Source organism: Pteropus alecto, unplaced genomic scaffold, assembly GCF_000325575.1.
Source record: "Pteropus alecto unplaced genomic scaffold, ASM32557v1 scaffold7, whole genome shotgun sequence".
In the NCBI taxonomy this organism is placed as follows: domain Eukaryota; kingdom Metazoa; phylum Chordata; class Mammalia; order Chiroptera; family Pteropodidae; genus Pteropus; species Pteropus alecto.
In genome coordinates, this window is record NW_006494614.1 from 62,095,106 (window position 1) to 62,114,881 (window position 19,776).

Below are 19,776 nucleotides of genomic sequence, written 5' to 3' on the forward strand. Positions count from 1 at the left end.
GAACATATCAGAATGCTGGGTGCCTTTGTCCACATCTTTCTTGACTCTCTGCAAACGGAAAAGGGGAGCTGTGTGAGAACTAGCCAGGTGTCACCTACAACACCCAGGCATAACCCCTAAGCTTGTGCTCTTATTTCTTGCGGAGATGACTCTAGAGCTGTGCCTTTTAGACCAGCCAGAAAGAAAAGCTGAAATATGACAGTTTTATTTTTGATCTCATCTAAACAGATTTAACAAAAGTTTTGGTATGACTTATTAAATATAGATTTTAAATTTTAAAAATCTGCCATACTAACAACCACAACCATGCTAGGAATACTCCAGTGTTCTCGCTAGAACTTCTTGTGGCCTCTGCAGCGATCCTAATTTAGGTGAACAGGGGCTCTACTGGAGACCACTGCGGGACCACTAATGATATCACAACATAGCCATCCTTCATTTTCAGTCCCTGTGTATCTTCAGTTCACACCATCTTTAAAATCATCTGACTTAGGCTTCGCTGCAAGGATCGAATTAATGCTCCAAACAGAAGCCAGCCACTACCCATGCAGAAAGTTTTCTGAGCTTCTAAAACAAGCCCAAGTTTCTGAACCCTGAGTCTTCAGCTTCAAATCAGCGTTATTAACCAGCTGGACCAGACAGCTCATTCTCCACAGCAACATCCTCCAGGCCTCATGCCATAGCTGTTACCCAAACACTAAAAGTATCTATAAAGTCGCTCAGCAAAATGTCATCCTGGGTGGAAGGATTTCAATAAATCTTAACTTTGTCTTCGTATTTATTCTGTAAATTGCCTGTTTTTAATAAACATTTAATTTCAGAATAGTTTTACATTTGCAGAAAAATTCAGAAGATTGTACCAAAGGTTCCCATGTCCCTTTACCCAGTTTCCCCTACAGTTAGCATTTTGGTGTAACACATTTGTTGCAACTAATGAATCCCTATTACTACAAATTACTATTAACTGAAGTCCTCAGTTGATTCAATTTCTTTAGCTTTCCTTCAATGTCCTTTTTGTTTAGTTGTCCTGAATACTTAGGCTCCTCTGGGCTATGACAATTTATTAGAGTTGTCTTGTGTTTGATGACCTTGACAGTTTTGAGGACTGGTAGTCGGGGGTTTTGCAGGATGACTCTCTATGGGGATTTGCCTAATGTTTTTCCTCATGACTGGACAGGATTGTGGGTTTTGAGGTGGTGGACCCCAGAGGCAAAGCACCCTTCTCATCACATCATGCCAAGGGTACACACTGTCATCATGACTTATCACTACTGACGCTGACCTCGATCACCTGAGAGGTGTGTCAGGTTTCTCCACTGTCAAGTTACCACCCCCACACTCCCAATTTTCCACACTGTACTTTTCAGAAGGACATCACTGAGAAGCCCCCACTTTCAAAGAGAGGCGTCAAGCTCCATCTCCTGGAGGATGCAGTGTCTACACAATTTCTGTGGAATTCTGCATAGGTGGTTTGTCTCTTCTCCCTGATTTATCTATTCAACCATTTGTTTATAATCGTATGGATTCATGGTTATTTGTTATACTTTGGGCTATAATCCAATACCACTTCTCTTACTTTGTTGCTCGAGTGGTTCCAGCTTTGGCCACTGGGAACTCTCAGTTGGCTCCTGTGTCCCTTTGACACAACCCATCAATGTGAGTTTCTTATAAATGCTTCCTTAGGATCTGGCATTACAAGACACTCCAGATTCATCTTGTATATTTCTTGCCCCAGTCCTAGAACTGGCCATTTCTCCAAGGAGCCCTGGCTCCTTTTACTAGAAATGGCATTAGAAACCAAGATCTGGGCACTCAGTGTGCTCACTGCTTCTGGGTGTTTCCAGGTCTGCTCAGCTGACAGAGCCCAGAAATATATGTGCATAATTCTTTTTAACTAATGAGTATGTATTGTGTTTACAATAAGGGGGGGAAAAGCCATTCTCCTTTGGAAAATAAAACAATCCAATTGTCCATGAATTGGGCATGTGATCTGAATATCCTAAAACCAAGGAGGTTTGACATGTGTCATGTGTGGGGAGCCGTTGGAATCTCAGGAAATGAACACTGGTGCATGCCTCTGGTTTTCCTTATGGAAATATGTGCACAATTCAAGTGATGCAACTTCTGCATGTTACACAGTTATTAAGACTAGGTATTCTTCTCTTTTTCTAGGTTAACACAGAGGAAATGACGACTGCTTCCACGCCTACCCTTCCAGACCCAAAGACTCAGCATTTATAGGAACTAAATTCACACCTAGATACCTTGCCTGCTGAGGGGACACTGAAAGAATTCAGTGACATCTCTACTTGCTGTTAGAAACTCAGATCACAGCTGTGCTCCTGCCAACTTCTCTCCTGGCCTCCTTGTCATCACTGCACCCGCCAGCATTAACTGTGCTATTTTGCTGACCGCCATGATTTCTTCTTAGAACCAACAGGCTAAGAGGGAATCTTTTATGCCATAACATTGAAATATGTCCCCTTCCAGGCCTTGTGAGCCTGAACCCCTCCTAAGAAGGGCTACTTGCTTACTTAGGGACCATGGCTTTTGCAGAGCAACAAGCCAGGAAGAGCTCCGGCTGGGGGACAAGGATGCCACACCCTTCTGACTAGAGTCGACTAAGTTAACGGGTCTGCGTGCCCCAACAGTTTTCTATCTCCTCCTTTATAAACAGTTTCTTTGCTTGAATTGTTGTGACTTTCCCCAGCATCTAATCTCCTTGCCCTCGAAGTGTGGGGGTGGAGGGGGCTGCCTTGTATTATTATTTTGGATCACCTGTGCCACAGATTCTTTCTAGTAATACATATCACACTGGCTTTAAATTCAGTTAGTCTTTTCACTGGATTCAATTGTACTAAAAGAGGAAACAGAATTTGCATGGGTCTTTGAGGATGCCAAACTTCTGTCTAGGGAATTGAAGTTCTGAAAGGGTCCGGCTTTTCTCTAAGGATGAGCCGCCTCCTTTAAGCAGCTCAGGAGACTGATGTTAATGCCACACAGCAGTAGCCCGGGTATGCACTCTACAGAGAATTTATTCTTCCACCCATGAATTTCTGTCTAATATAGTATTAATAGAATCCAAAGACATCTGAGAGAGAGATGTGAATCAAGTGTTACAAAATTAAGTTGAAAAATTCAATGGTCTCCGAAATTATTTAGGCTGTCTGAGACCCCAGAGCCCAGCACTGGGCTGCAAACATCACCATCCCATCCTCCTGTCCAGCCCCGTCCGGGGCCATCTCCCTGCAGCCCACACACAAGCTCTGTACTCGTGCCCTTGAACCAGCAGTGCCCACTCCCTCAATCTAAGGCTCAGAGATAGACACCTTTCCACTGTTGTGAAAGCAGACACCTCAGGCCACCCCAGACTCCTGCTTTCAGTATAGTCCGGTCCCGGGAAAAGGTGCCACCAGCTCTGAGGTGAGCAAAGGCCCTGCACTGCAGAGAACCGGACTTGCTCAACAGCACTCTGAGGAGCCCTTACTTCTTGTGCCTGCTCTTTGGAGCAGCCCCACATTTATCCCCAAAGGACAGGGGGAAATTCTATAGAAAGCAGTTGCAACCTAGTCAAAATTCAAACAAAATGAAAAGCTCTGAAAGGGAGACGTTATCTTTAAGTTACCTGCTTTTCCAGGTCCAATTAAAGCAGCCTCACAACACATCCAATCCAGGGACTGCAAGCACAGAAAGCCCTGTCCTGAGAGCTGAGAAACAGCAACACGACTGACAGCAAGACCAGGAGGCCACCATCAGCCAGGTGGTTCCACTTTACAGATGATTGACAAAACAACCCCAAACTGCACATGAGCTTGAGACATCCTCCCAGACAGGTGGAGATGAGCAACAGCAGTTCCCCGCTCCATGGTTTCACTTTCCCCAATTTCTATTACCCACGGCCAACCACAAAATATTGAATGTTCCCTAAATAAACAATTCGTAAGTTTTAAATTGGACGTCATTATGAATAGCACGATGAAACCTCACACTGTCCTACCTGGGAAGTGAATCATCTCTTTGTCCAATGTATCCATGCTGTATATTCTACCCGCCCGTTGGTCATTTAGTAGCCATCCTGGTTGTCAAACTGACTGTCAATGTGTCACAGTGCTCTTATACTACTTAATAATGGCCTCAAAGAGATAGAGTAGTGATGCTGGCAATTCAGATATGCCAAAGAGAATCCATAAAGTGATCCTTTTAAGTGAAAAGGTAAAAGTTCTTGACTTAATAAAAACATTGTATGCCGAGGTTGCTAAGACCTACAGTTAAGAATGAATCTTCTACCCATGAAATTGAGAAGAAGAAAGAAATCTGTGCTACTTTTGCTGTCGCACCTCAAACTGCAAAAGTTATGGCCACCGCACATGGTAAGTGCCTAGTTAAGATGGAAAAGGCATTAAGTTTGCGAGTGGAAGACACAAATGGAAACATGTTGCAGTGGATGATGATGTGTTGTGCCACAAAGCACTGAGCCTATAGGAAAACTTCAGTGAGGGATACCCTGAAATGAGCAACACGAAGCCATTTACTCTAAGTAAGGAATAGTTATATCAAAGATTTGGGAATAGGTTTGGATTGAAAAAATATAAAAATTGCTGGAGAGAAAATATTCACATAACTTTTATTACAGTACATTGTTATAACTGTTCTGTTTTATTATTAGTTATTGCTGTTAATCTCTTACTGTGCTTAATTTATAAATTAAATTCTATCATAGGCATGTATGTACGTATAGGAGAAAACAGTGTATCTAAGGTTCGGTACTATCTGTAGTTTCAGGCATCCACTTGAAGACCTGGACCGAATCGCCCAGACATAAAGGGCGATACTGTACTTTAAAACATGTTATAAATCCCTCTTGGCTTATGTGTCCAGAGCAGTGGAGACAGCAAGCCTCCTTTAACCTGCCAACATTACTGACCAGCTTCTAGTCAACCTCAATACCTTGGCCAAAGGGAAGTCAGCTTTATAAATAAGTTATCGAAATCTTGTCCTGGTTCCCCCAGATTTACAACAGCAATAATTTTTCAAAACCAGGCACAGTGATGTCAGCAGCTGGACCATTTGTGAAACACATAAGCCACTAAGAGGCTATTCTTTCCAATGCTTCATGATTTAAGACCCTACTGGTGCAGGCTACCATGAAGATGGTCCACGATATTTTCACTGGACAATGCACTAGGCATGTTGTCAGATCACCATGTATGTCACTCAGCAACCCTCCTATACCAGGCGGTGACGCCAAACAGGAAGGAGCACTTCGCCCACCTCCCACCCAGGATCTTCCCTGTGAAGGACGTTCTAATTGGAACTTGAGAAGACTGCTACCTCAGTTATTCCATACAGCCCACCACCTACTTAGACTAACCACTTAATATTCCACAGCATCCACGACTCAAAACCTTCTCTAATTCTGATAAATCCCCCATGAATCCAAACAGACAAGCTTTTCACTGCAATTCAAATGCTACAAGTCTGGAGTAAGTGAACTTGGATTATCCACCTGGGCTGTGTGGCAGGACAAAGAAAAATAAGTGTTGAGAATTATGCACTATTCTGAGTAGAGTGGCATCAACTTAACAAAGTTTCGCTGTTTAGCTTCCTGTTTTACTCCATGAAGCATCTGCTGTGATAAAGCACTGGATCTGGGTACAGTTTTTGGCCACACCAGCCTATTTCTAAGAGCCTTCCCAACTGTCAAACATCTAGCTGAGGATAGGCAAGTCACAAAAAAAGTCATAAGACTCTCTCTTTCCAGAACAAAGGCTGACCGCTCACTAGGGTGGGTAGGGTATGGAAGGTGGACACAGGACACCTTCCTGCTTACGGGTAGCTCCCTGCCTCAGTTGTCCTTACCATCCCACAGGCGAACCGCTCAGCCACCAAGTCAAATGGCCCATTTCATTGGAGGGAAATGAGAATTAAAACCACATGAGGGAGGGGGGAAGTAGATGGGGTAAAGGGGGTCAAACATGTGGTGACAGAAAGAAATCTAACTATGGGAGGTGAACACACAGTATAAGTGTGTATGTGTGTGTGTATGCCTTACTGTTAAAGTGTATAGCTGAAACTTACTGGATTTCATTAACCAATGTCACCATAAAAAAATTAATTAAAAAAAAAGCAACATCATATATTGTGGGGATGTCAGCCAAAGGGGATAAAGTTAAAACACACTCACACACACACACACATTATGGTACACGTCCACCAAAAAGGCTGAAAATAAAGTGTGTGACACCATCACGCACTTGCAAGGATATGAAGCAGCCACAGATCTCAGGCGGTTTTGTTGCAACTACTTTGGGAAAGGGTATGACAGTTTCTTATTAAATTAAGCTACACCCCTCTGTGGCCCGGCAGAGATATCAAAATGTACAGCCACAGAATAACTTGCACAAGAATGCTCACAGCAGATTTATTCATAATAAAAACTGGAAACAGCCCAGGTGTCCACCAATAAAAAAATGCACAAACTGTGGTGTGTTATATAATGATTACTACTCAGCATGAAGAAGCAGTGAATGTGCAATGTGGATAAATTTCAAAACACTGAGTGAAAGTAGGTTTCCTCTAAAAGCACATATCGTATGACTATGCCTATCTGAAGTTCCAGAATAGGCGCATCAAATATATGGCAGAACCAGGGCTCTGGGGCCCTCAGGTGCATGCATCTACCGAAACCAGCAAATGCACACTCAAAATGTGTGTGCTTCACCACAGGTATTTTTACATTAAAAACTAAGCACTGAACTCAATTCAATGATACACTCGTTCAAGTATTCAAAGGGAAGTGTAAAGACGTCTCTGCACTTTTCTTTGAAATACATCAAAAGACAATGGGTAGAGTGAGTGGGCTCACTGTGTGGAGGACATTCGCTGTAAGCCAGCGGGAGACCCTCTGGGGAAGGTGCACCGAGAGATGTGCACAAGCACGTTCATGTCAGCATGTCAGCACTGCCTGCAGATGAGAAAAGAAAAGGCCCACTGGCAGAAGAAAGAGAAACAAGTCGTGGTATATTCTACAGTGGAACATCATTCATTGTTAGTTTCTGAGGCTTAGGAATCCAAATCCCCACATACAGAATCATTCATACTGCAGTGTTTTCAAGGCGTGTGGATTAGAACATAATAGACTTGTAACATGGCTGGAGCAAATTAACAGCATCTCTATTTCAATTCAATAAAAAGAATCATTTACATGAAACTAATGTGTAATCTTATTTAGAAGTTTTCATCTTTGGTGAAACTGAAAAGGGAACAGATGGAAGTTACTGTTATTTTCCTACACACTACGTCTTACCTGTTTTGAGTAGCCCCCGTAGATGACGATGCTGCCCTGGGGAGTGACGGACATTTGGCAGCCCGATCTGGGTGTGGGCCCAGTTCCTAACGGGGACAGCTTGCTCCATGTGAATGTGTCCAGGTTAAAGGCATACACGTCATTGTAATAGATGTAATCTCTAGTTATAACAAAGTCACACAAACAAAAAGACAGTGATGTTAAAAAGCGAAACTGATTTAAATTAAATTAAAGGTAAGTTTTCCACCATTGTTATTAAGTTATCAGGTCAATTAAAGTTTAAATTCACATAACAGGACTGGAGCATATGTGAGTTTGCATTTGAAAACAGAAATAATGCTAGCTCATTAGAAGCACAGCCATTTGCCTGGATCTAAAAGCCTTTTTAATCAGAGTTATACTGTATTTCCTGACATTGTTTATAATCACAATCTTGCACATAATTACATTATGTTACTGTATGTGTAATTTTAAGCTCAACAATGAATTATAGATCTAGGTGAATACTCAGGATGGAGATATTTACAACTTGGCCAGGGCTGTGAAGAGACCCTGGACTGGGTGGCAAGATGGGGCCAAGAAATCCTGAAACTGAAAGATGCCAGAAGCAAATCCTTTGACTCCATTAGCACAGGCAACAGCAAAGAGAATATGGTTGAGGTGTTCCAGGAGGCCCTACAGCCCTGCCCTACTTAATGCTCCTGGAACTTAAGTGACAAAGGACTCAAAATGCAGAAGAGGCTTTGAGAAGGGAGCCCCATGTACAGGGAGAGCAGCGGCTCTGCCCGAGTCACAGAGAAAGTGCTGTATTCTGATGTCCCCATTCTATGGATGGCCACAGGCCATGCTGAGAGACCGAGGGTCAGAATTACAACAAAAGATTAACAGATGCTATCCAAAATGAAGAGTAGAAATGATTTTTAAAAGAAAAAAAACCAAAACAAACAAACAAACAAACAAAACCATGGAAGTAGCAAGTAGCTCCGCCCAGTGTAAAGGGATTTATTTTTTTTACACTGCGTTCTAAAAATCCCAGCCTAGGGCTCCACAGCAGAAGGATCACTGTGCAAGACTGGTCGGCTCACCTACATTCTCGAATGCTGTGCAAAGGACGGCGTTGTGAAACAGAACAAGTCGTCTTGTGAAAAATAAACAATGTGAACTTTCTGACTGGCACCATGACCAAATGCACCCTTCTGCAAGAGCAGGATTTTGTACTTTTGAACTGAGGAATGGGAATGCTCGTGGTTTTTAACGGACTTCACTGCATTCCACTGTTTCCTCAGATTTCACTGCAGATTTTCAGTAGAATAATTTTATTCTGCACATAAAATAGCTACTATTATTTGGTTTTTAAAAGTCAAACTTATTTGTTTCATACAGATGGTGACTACACATATGGTATCTTCATTTTTTTGTTTGTTTCTGTATGTTTAAAATACTTCATAAACAATCATTTTTTAAATAGGATAACAGATGACAAGAGCTTTGAAATAGTTCTGATTTGAGATGGCTGCATATTATAACCATTGTAAAACTTGATTCACTTTATAACCTGTGAGTGCCAGGAGAGGCTGTGTTGATCTTACACCTTGTGCTGCACACAGTAGGTGCTGAATTAATATACTGACGAACTTATGAATCCCCATGTCTGTGACAAAACTCCTTAGGTATACATTTTAAAAATAGCCCAGGCTCTCTTATCCAAAACAGAAACAACCAACCAAACACCTGCACATCATGAGGGTGGACCAGGAGCAGAGAGCCGGGGTGGGGACAGAAGAATAAAACATGGGACCAACTGAAAATCGGCAACCTATGGTTGAGGACAAGTTCTACTACTTATGAGTTATCCTGGTTTTTCATCTTTAATTTGAGATAATAACCTGCTCTATCGATAGCTTGGTCTTTAAGAGAAGGTGTAAAAACCACTTGATCAACTGGATGACAAGACATAAAATTAAAGCATTATTGCACCCAAGTTACACCTTTAAGGATACAAAATCGTTCCTTGTTTAATTTGAATTATACTTTTAAAATCCCCTCTAAAAGTATGTAAGAATTTATATCCCCTTTTATCAATAAAAATATTCTTTATTCATGAAAACTCAAGCTTTAATTGAGCCAAAGCTACACAATATCTCCAATATCACAATCTAAAATGGGGGAATGGGAAACAAACACAGCACTCACTACTCCTCCCTCTCCAAATGCCTCCTCCTTCACATGTGCGTGAGGATTTGTTTTTATGAACCAGTAATTATCAGAAAAAAATCTGTGCAAATGGATCCATAATGTGACAAAAATGTGAGTGGGGCCACCACAATTATAAATTGATAACTATGTTATTTTTTAGAGGAGAGAGGAGAATGGAAAATGAGGCACTTAGAGAGAAAGACATCCATCTTTGACACAGTCAAGGTCAGAAGAAAAGCACTGCAAAAATGGCCTTTATCAGGCGTTACAATAGTCTAGATGTTTTACCCAAAATGTTATGTAGTATGATGGCACAGAAATATTACTAACCTGTTCACCATATATCTTATTTATCTGGACCAAACTAAGGACCCTCAAGAGAGTATCTGTACAGATGACAGACTTAAAAAAATCAGGGACCCTGCTGGGCTAGCCTGGAAACCCATTGTGGCTTGTAGCAATGTAACTGTGACACAGGAGAACTGGAGACCCCTCTTCATACACCACTGCAGAATGCGAACTATTGCTGCGTTCCCTCAGCACGAGGAATTTTTCATTTTAGCCTAGTGTCTTTCAAAGTGGAGTCCCCTGGCCTACAGAGTCATCGTCACCTGCAAACTTGCAGAAATGCAGATTCTAAGGCTCCGCCCCAGACCTGCTGAGTCAGAAACCTGAGATGCAGCTCAGCCACCAGAGTTTTAATAATCCTTCCAAGGGGATTCTGCACCAGGTTCAAGTTTGAGAATCCTGTGTTAGATAGGACCGGCCACATCATCTGCAGGGCTCAGTGCATAATAAAAATGGCCTGTTCAATAATTAAGAATTTCAAGACAGTGACAGCAGAACATTAAACCAAGCTCAGGCCCTCCTGAGTTCGGGGCCCTGTATGGCTACTTGAGCTGCATGCCCACGAAGCTGGTCCTGGTTTTAGGAGATGGGCAAAATTTTCCACGTGTATTCAGAATGGTTCTTCCCATAAAAAGTCCAATCCCTACTGCTCCAGGAAAGAAAGATCTTCCTGCTATTGGCACCAACCTTGTACTCTCATGAAAGCCACCAAAAAGGATTAATTGTCTCTTCCAGGCTACCATCCGATGTCCGCTTCGACCTGAAGGACCCCCTGGTGATCTAAAAGTAAAAAAAAAAAAAAAAAGACCACTTTTTAGGTCAATTTCTGTTTTGTAAACAGTGAGCACTATTCAATTTAAACAGAAACTTTTGCAGACCTCAACAAACTCCTTAAAGTTTGAAAACATGGACTCTAATACTAAAAGGTTTTCGTTAATAGAGAGATATATTTATGATGTGTTATTTCCTTATAACCAAATCTATAATGAAAGTAAGAAACAAACCTAGCAAACTACTAGGAACACATTTCTGAAAAGAGCCTCCAGCAGGTGCTTCAGCAGGTATTCCAGAAGACAGCATATCATAGGAGATGACATGCATGTATTGTCCCTGAAGACCTTGCAGCGGGACAAGATGCAGAGGTGGAAAGCAGTGATATTAATGATCTTGACTCAGTGTAGGCCTAAGCTAATGTGTGTGTTTGTGTCTTAGTTTTTAATAAAGTTTAAAAAGTTAAAAAAATTTTTTAAATAGATAAAAATTTATACAGCTATACAATGTATTTGTGTTTTAAGCCAACTGTTACCACAAAAGGGTCAAAAAGTTAAAATTTAAGTTTATAAAGTAAAAGTTACAGTAAACTAATGCTGATTTATTACTGAAGAAATTTTTTTAATAAATTTAGTGTAGCCTAAGTGTATAGTGTTTACAAGTCTACAGTAGTGTACGATAATGTCCTAGGCCTTCACATTCACTCACCACTTACTCACTGACTCACCCAAAGAAACTTCTAGTCCTTCAAGCTCCATTCATGTTAAGTGCCCTATACAGGTATACCGTTTTTTATTTTTTACATTGTATTTTTACTGTATCTTTTCAATGTACACAAATTCCATTGTGTTTCAATTGCCTACAGTATTCAGTAGAGTGACATGCTGTACAGGTCTGTAGCCTAGGAGCAATAGGCTATACCACATAGCCTAGGTTATGTTGTAGGCTGTACCATCTAGGTTTATATAGTGCTCTCTATAATGTTTATACAATGACAAAAATCGCCTAATGACATACTTCTCCGAACATATCCCATCATTAACAATGCATGACTGCAGACATGCCTTGTAAATGTTAAAAGAAGTCCTTAGAGAAAAGGAAAATCATATAGAGCAGAAACTCAGATCACATAAAGAACACTGAAAAAGGTAAAATAAAAACTTTCATTTTTCTTAATTGATGAAACAGATAAGTTTGTTTAAAATAAGAGCAACAATGTATTTTATTACGTAAGCTTTTATACACATACGTACACACATATGTTTATATATAAGTGAAATGAATGACAAAAATAATACAAGAAATGGGTAAGGAACTAGGATTATTTTGTTATTATAAGGTATTCACATTACTCATGAAGTGGTATAGTGTTATTTGAAAGTAAATTTGGATTAGTTGTAAACGTTCATTGCAAACTCTAGGGCAACCACTAAAAAAAGAAGTATAACTGATATGCTAAGAAAGAACAGAAAATAGAAGCATATAAAATGTTCAATTAAAACTTTGAAAGGCAAAAAAAGAGTGAAAGACAAACACAGGAACAAAGATCAAGGGCAACAAAAACAGTAATGACTATGGTAGAAATTAATCAAACTATATCAATAATCACTTTGAATGTCAACAGTCTAAATGCACCAATTAAAAGCCAGAGATTGCTAGAGTGGATTGAAACACAAGAGCCAACTATATGTTGTCTACAAGAAACCCACTTTAAGGATACATGTAGATTAGAAGTAAATATATCGTGCTAACACTAATCAAAGGAAAGTAAGAATAGCTAAATTCATTTCAGACAGAGCAGACTTCAAAGCACAGAAAGTTATCAGGAATTTTTAAAAGGCATTACCTAATTATAAAGGAGTCAATTCTTTGAAAAGACATAACATTTCTTAAGATGTATGCACCTAACAACTATGCAAGGCAAAAACTAATAGACTAGCAAGGAGAAATAGATAAATTCACTATCATAGTTGGAGAAATCAATGCCCCTTTCTCAAAAATAGACAGATACAGCAGGCAGAAATCAGTAATGACAAGAGTTGAACTCAACAACATCTTCAGTCAATTGGATATAATTGACATCTATAGATTACTTCATCTACCAACAGCAGAATATACATTTTTTCAAGCTCACATTAAAAAAAAAAAAAGTCACCAAGACAGATCATATTCTGGGTCAAAAAGCATACACAACGAATTTAAAAGAATAAAAATCACACAATGTCTGTTTTCAGACCACAATGGAATTAACTAGAAATCAGTAACAGAAAGAGAACTAAAAAATCCTAAACTACATAGAGATGAAACAACATACTTCTAAAAAACACATGGGTCAAAAAAGAAATTTTAAAATATTTTTAACTAAATGAAAATACAACTTATCAAAATTTGTGGGATGCAGGGGAGGCAATGCTTAGATGGAAATTTAAAGAACTGAATGCGAATATTATAAATGAAGAAAGATGTAAAATCAACGATCTAAATTTCCACCTCAGGGAACTGGGAAAAAAATGAGGAAATTAAACCCAAAGTAAGCAGACTAAATAAATAATAAGAATTAGAGCAGAAATTAATGAAACCGAAAACTGGAAATCAATAGAGAAAATCAACAAAACCAAAAGCGGGTTCTTCAAAAAGATAGATAAAACTGATAAGCCCCTAGTCAAGCTAATAAAAAAGAGGACACAAATGACTAATATTAGAAATCAAAGTGGAAACATCACTACAGATCCATAGAAATTAAAAGGACAATAAAGGAATACTATGAACTCTACGCCTACAAATTTGATTATGCAGAGGAAATGGACCGATTCCTCAAAAGACATAATTTGTCAAAACTCACATAAGAAGAAATACACAATCTTAATGGGTCTATATCCTTAATTAAAGAAACTGAATCAATAATTAATAACCTTCCAAAATGGAAAGCACTTTGGCTCATCCAGATGGGTTTGCTGGTGAATTCTACTGAACATTTTAGGAAGAAATTACAACGATTCTCTATAATCTCTTCCAGAAGATAGCTTCTATCCTCTATCGAGCATAGAGTATAATACCAAAATCAGACAAAGACATCGTAAGAAGACTACAGACCAGTATCTTTCATGAACATAGAGGCAAAAATCCTTAAGAAAATACTAACAAATTGAATCCAAAAAGTATAAAAATGTGACTAAGTGGGATTTATACAGGGTATACCAAGTCTGGTTCAACACTCAAAAATCAATTAACGTAACCCATCACATCAACAGAAAAATTACAACATCATATCAATAGATTCAGAAAAAGCATTTGACAAAATCTAATACCCATTCATGATAAAAACTCTCTTAATAAACTAAAAATAGAGGGGAACCTTCTGAACTTGATAAAGATCTACAAGAAAACCTACAGCTAATACCACACTTAATGAGAAACTCAAGGCTTTCCCATTAAGATCAGGTACAAGGCAAGGATGTCCCCTTCTCACCACTCCTTTTCAACACCATGTTGAAAGTCCTTGCTGATGCAATAAAGCAAGAAAAGCAAATAAAAGTTATACATATTGGGAAGGAAGATGTAGAACTGCCTTTATTAGCAAATGACGTGATCATTTATGTAGAAAATCCAAAAGAAATGACAAGAAAACTTGCAAAGCTGTAGGTCAATTTACAGAAGTCAACTGTTTTCCAACAATGAACAAGTGAAATTTGAAATTAAAACAATACTATTTACATTAGCACCCTAAAAATAAAAACAAGTATAAATCTAACAAAATGTGTACAAGATCTCTATGGGGAAAAGTACAAAATTCCAAAGAACAAAATCAAAGAACTAATAAATGGGGGATGGTCTATGTTCATAGATAGGAAGACATTATTGTCAAAATATCAGTTCTTCCAAACTTGATTTATAAATTCAATGTAACTCCCATCAAAATCCCAGCAAACTACTTTATGGCTATCAACATACTGATTCTAAAGTTTATATGGAGAGGCAAAAGACCCAGAATAGCCAATACAATATTAAAGGAGAAGAACAAAGTGCAAGGACTAATGCTATCTGAGCTCAAGACTTACTATAAAGCTACCGTAATCAAGACCGTGTGGTGTTGGTGAAAGAATAAACAAATAGATCAATAGAACAGAACAGACAGCACGAAAATAGACCCCCATAAATACTGTTGGATGATTTTTGACAAAGAAGCAAAAATTGTGCCTTCGACAAATGGTGCTGGACAGACTGGACATTCATATGCAAAAGAATGAACCTAGACACAGACCATACAGTCATCACACAAATTTACTCAAAATGGATCACAGAATGTAAAATGTAAAATAATTGATAAGCTGGATTGATTTTATTAAAATTTAAGTCTTCCGCTCTGCAAAAAGATAATTCTGCTCTGCAAGCGAATTAGAAGAGAAGCCGCAGCATGGGAGAAAATATTTGCACAAGACATTTGATAAAGGACTGTTATCCAAATTATGCAAACAACTCTTAAAACTCAATAAGAAGAAAACAACCTGATGATAAAAGAGCTGCCATGGTCATCTAGGCACACTCCCTAGATTCTTCCTACCTAGGACTCAACCCCCTGACCCCCATACCTCTGGTTCTCCCACTTACAGAATCCCACTGTCAAGTCCAGCACACCCCTACCCAAAGACCTCAACAACCACAGGCTGCAAAGGATGGTTACAGCCTGAACCACAGTTACAGAACACATCATTCTATACAACTTCCCCCCAAACCAGAACTGTGCCCTAGACAAAACATCTGCCTGCAGAATTTCACAGTAAGAAGGAAGTTTGAGTTGCCCAATCCAAACAGCCCCCCTTCAGCAGATTTCAGATGAACAGTTTATCACACATTTCTGAGGCCCCCTAGGATCTTCCCTTATTCTAATCCAGACTGAATTTTTTCTTCTCACCCTTTTGCAAATACTTGATCATACAGTCTCCCTCCTCTAATGTCCCCAGTTTATTAATGTTCCTTTTAATGTGTTAACTGAACTTTAGGCACTGGCTCCTGGGTGGCCTCATCATGTGTCGATGCCTAACAGGATTACAGTTCCTAAATCCTCCTCTTCTACACCTTTATTTATATGCAATCTACAAGGAAAATTTATCCCATCTCAACACTTATTGCTAGATTTGGTCCATAAGGATAATTTTAGATGCTCGATTTGTCAACCAACTTATTTTCTCTCAAACAAATTTAGTAAGCATATTTTCTTATCCAAATTCATGATAAAAATACCAACTGGACAAGGCTCAGGAGAGTCTGAGTATGCCATGACATCACCACCTGCAGGTCACTAGGCAATGACCTCACTGCACTCTGCGTGGTGGAAGCAGGGTTCTCCCCAGAGCTGGCCCCACTCCACAGGCTGAAGCAGACAGCACAAATTTCCATCTATTCTGTGCTGGATGGAAACGGCATCCAGCCGAGGAGATGGGCCACACAGTACAACTGCACACTAGAGAAGCTGATGAGAAGGAAAACACAAGTGCATGGCAAGACACAAACTCCCCTTTTGAGAAATGTTCTAATACTTTAGAAGTGCAATCTGGGGAATGGGTTTTCATCTAACAACTAAACTAGTACAGTCACTTCAAAATTGAAAAGTTATGCAGGAGAGTTGGAATGGTACCAATGTTAGTCCAATGACCTACGGAAGCAGCATCAGCAAGCTGTCACCTTTAAGTGGTTCCCTGTGCTGAAATGCACCAGGTTAAGGGCCTCCTGTTGGCTTTCTGCCCACTAATCCAATGGGGTTTTGTCCTCCAGTGAGCCAGCCACGAAGGAATCAATTTACTTTTTGTGGCAGCAAATACCACTGTTTTGTAACCAAAAAGGGAAAAAGTTCCTATAAAAAGACTCCACATACCCCTTTAGAAAACTATAGCCACCCAAAAAAAACCTGTTTATATTTGAATTTCGAAAAGGCACTTTTCAACTGCCGTCACTCCTAAATATGGAGTCATAAAAAATTACCATGCCATACTCAGCCAGACCTATACACAGCACAAAAATACATGTGTCATGTTGTGGGAGTGAGTACTTTCCGTGCGCCTGAGTTATGTGCAGAATGGCATTCCAACAGAGCAAGCTGCCACTCAGTGCCACCCAGGCCCCTTCTAACGGGCCACTGTGGTGACATTTACAGAAAATGCACAAACATCAAATAACTCCCCAGACTTAGGGCACAAACAGTGTTAAGCACTCAGTATGCAAATGTTTTTCTGAAGTTTCAAAGTTTACACCTTACAAAATTATATGCCATAGTACCATGCCATAACAGGCGGCACCGAGACATCTACTGAACAAAAGATCAATTCCTCTTGTAATCCCTAAGAGTCAAGGTCACACTGGCCAATCCAACAGGGAACTGCGTCTAGTGGTTCATCCTCAGATCAGAAAACACCTCTCCTCCATGAATGGTTATAGCTCGGCCCAAGCAGCAACCATGTGCAAGAGTATCTCCCATTTCAATCCAGTGTGCCTTTGGCATTTGGCCTCACTTTTCCAAGTATTAAATCAATCAAACAAATTTGGAGCTTAGTAAGTATAATTTATCACATCGTATGGAAGAACAAGTAGCAGTCTCTAAAATTCAGGCAGTCTATCAAACCTATCAGACTGTGACCTTGTTTTATTTTTAAGTATTACTATTAATAAGAAAACTACCATTTGTGGAATGTTTATTCTATGCTATGCTCTGTGCATTTATTCCTCACAACGACATGGTGCAGATATCTTTAATCCCATTTTACGGATGAGAAAATCAAGACTTAGAAATCAAGAAACATACAAAGCTAATAGATGACAGTGCCAGAATTGAAAAAGAGGCTCTCTGGTCCCAGAACCCGCACTTTCAACCACCAATTAAGACACTAAACTATACCAAATGAGTCAGAGGTCTCTCACTACAGAAATCTATGGGCCAAAAAACTGACCAATTATCCAACTAGCAGTCTTCAATTTCACGCATCCTTTGCTGTACCCCTTGATTTTCCTACAAATCAGTCACATTCTCTCTATGTGCTGGTCCTCCCTCCTTGCGCACAAGCATATCAAGGCAGTCGTCAATCAGCAGTGAAGGAGCAGGGGGTCCACACAAGCTTCTGCTCCCACTTCTAGGGGTTCCTGGCTCCATCAGCGGTTGCTACATGGCTGTTAATAAAACCTGCCTCACTGTGAAGTCCAGAGAGCCTCAGACCATGAGCCCAACCACTTCGCTGTAGAAACCACAGAACAGAGCACATGTGTTTCCACTTCCATACACACGTTTCACACCCCAAGATTCACATACTTTACAATTATGGGGCATGGTCTGATTTCACCTAACTTGTTATTGCCCTTCTCAACAAGATTATAAAAATAACTCTGAATCATTTTGCTAAGATTCTTTTCTAGGATGTCGACCTTTCTCAGACACAGCTTTAAGATACATACACTAAGTGGGTTTAACTGAAGACCAAACACTGGCTCCTTCTCTAAAGCAAGAGAAAACTGTTTGCATGCAAGTGTGCATGCACATACACTCTTATACATTTATGTATATTACTTTTCATTCAACCAATATTTATTGATCACCTACTAAGTGCTTCGATACATAAAAAAACGTATTAGTTATACACAAATTTTCATAGTGGCATTACTCTCAAGAGCAGAAACGTGTACACAACCCAAATGCCCATCAGTTAATGAATGAATAAACAAAATGTGGTACACCCAAACAGTGGAATATTATTCGGCCATAAAAAAGGATTGAATTCTGACACATGCTACAGAATGGATGAACCTTAAAAACATTACGCTAAGTGTAAGCCAGTCATAAAAGAACAGATATTGTAGGATTCCAGTTATGTGAAATATCTACAATAAGCAAATTTAAGAGATAAAAAGCAGATTAGAGATAACCAAGGACTAGGGGGAAGGAGGAACGTGGGATGAGTGGCACTGGGAATGGAGTCTTTTGGGAGTGATGGAAACACTCTAAATTTAATTAGCAGTGATGGTTGTACAACTCTGAATATGCTAAAAACCATGAAATTATATATTTTGAAAGGGTGATTTTTGTGCTATGTGAACGTCTGAAAATAGCTGAGTTCTATAAGTAGCCTGGCCTCCCTCTGTTTGTGGTTTGCAAGTCACAGATGACTAGCTAGGATGGCACCAGTTTTAAAAATAAATGGAGAGAGGGGTGCCAAAATCTTTCTTCCCTTGCCCAACTACAACTCCTCCAGGAGGTAAGGGAAGAAAGTGGAGTTCACCTATAGAAATGCCGGCTTTTAAGTGTGACAAGCTGGCCTAACCAAACCCTTGACTGGTAATCTGAATTGGAAGAGCAGACCTGGCTGGAGAAGGGGATAAAAGCACCTGAGCACTCACTACAACTCCTCTCCCACAACTCCTGGCTCTGCTCACTATCACAGAGACGTCCCAGCAGAGCGAGAAGCACCAGTGGGAGACTGGGGGTGTGGGGAGGAGAGAAGGAACCAGGGCATGATCCCTTTGCCACCTCACCTCAGCACTTTCTCAGAAACCTCAGCATTTCCTCCAGCTCCAGATACCACCACCCCCGCAGCCTAGCAGTGGGATATGGCTTCTCATTGTCCCCACTGGTTTGGCTTTCTCTACCACAGGTGTGACCAATCTCCATGTCCTCCTGATTAGACCCTCACTGATACACCAACCTTTGTCAAAGGAAAGATCTTTGCAAACACCAGATGCTAGCTGTAACGGGCTGAATGTCTGTGCCCTCCCCACCCCCAAAATTCATATACTAAAGCCCTAGCCCTCCTTGTGATGGCATTTGGAGGTGGGGCCTTCGGGGGTGGTTAAGTTCAGATAAGGTCATGAGGGTGGGGCCCCCATGATGGAATTAGTGCCTTTATTTTTTTTTTTTTAAGGTTAACAGTGTTTTAAGGTTACAGTGTTTAATGTTTATGAAGTTAAATTTCTCCAACTAGCAAGATAACAGATGAATTACTAGGATTCAGGCTTCGTCCTAGGGAATGTTTATTGGGCATTCCCAATTACACAAGCCAAATGATTTCCAGCATTTCCTGTCTTTTTACTTTCATCATTTCCACCTTTGCCCAAAGTCATCTGGTTCTTCATGGACCACCATTGTGTGTCCAATGATGGAATGGTCTCCTGAGCGT

General features: G+C 40.1%; 1 protein-coding gene across 7 annotated transcripts in view; it reads right to left on the bottom strand.

Annotated features, from left to right (window-relative positions):
- The window catches only part of KLHDC4 (kelch domain containing 4), a 61,404-nt gene that overhangs the window by 17,173 nt on the left and 24,455 nt on the right, over positions 1-19,776 (bottom strand). For 6 of the 7 annotated variants that reach the window (XM_025042581.1, XM_025042578.1, XM_025042579.1 and 3 more), the window contains 3 exons: positions 10,538-10,630; positions 7,307-7,466; positions 1-48 (listed from right to left, as the gene is read on the bottom strand). The exon at positions 1-48 is cut by the window's left edge and continues 82 nt beyond it. In XM_025042581.1, the coding sequence (XP_024898349.1) occupies positions 1-48; positions 7,307-7,466; positions 10,538-10,630 (301 nt within the window). The remainder of the gene's footprint in view (positions 49-7,306; positions 7,467-10,537; positions 10,631-19,776) is intronic. The other variant, XM_025042577.1, reaches the window with a different exon arrangement.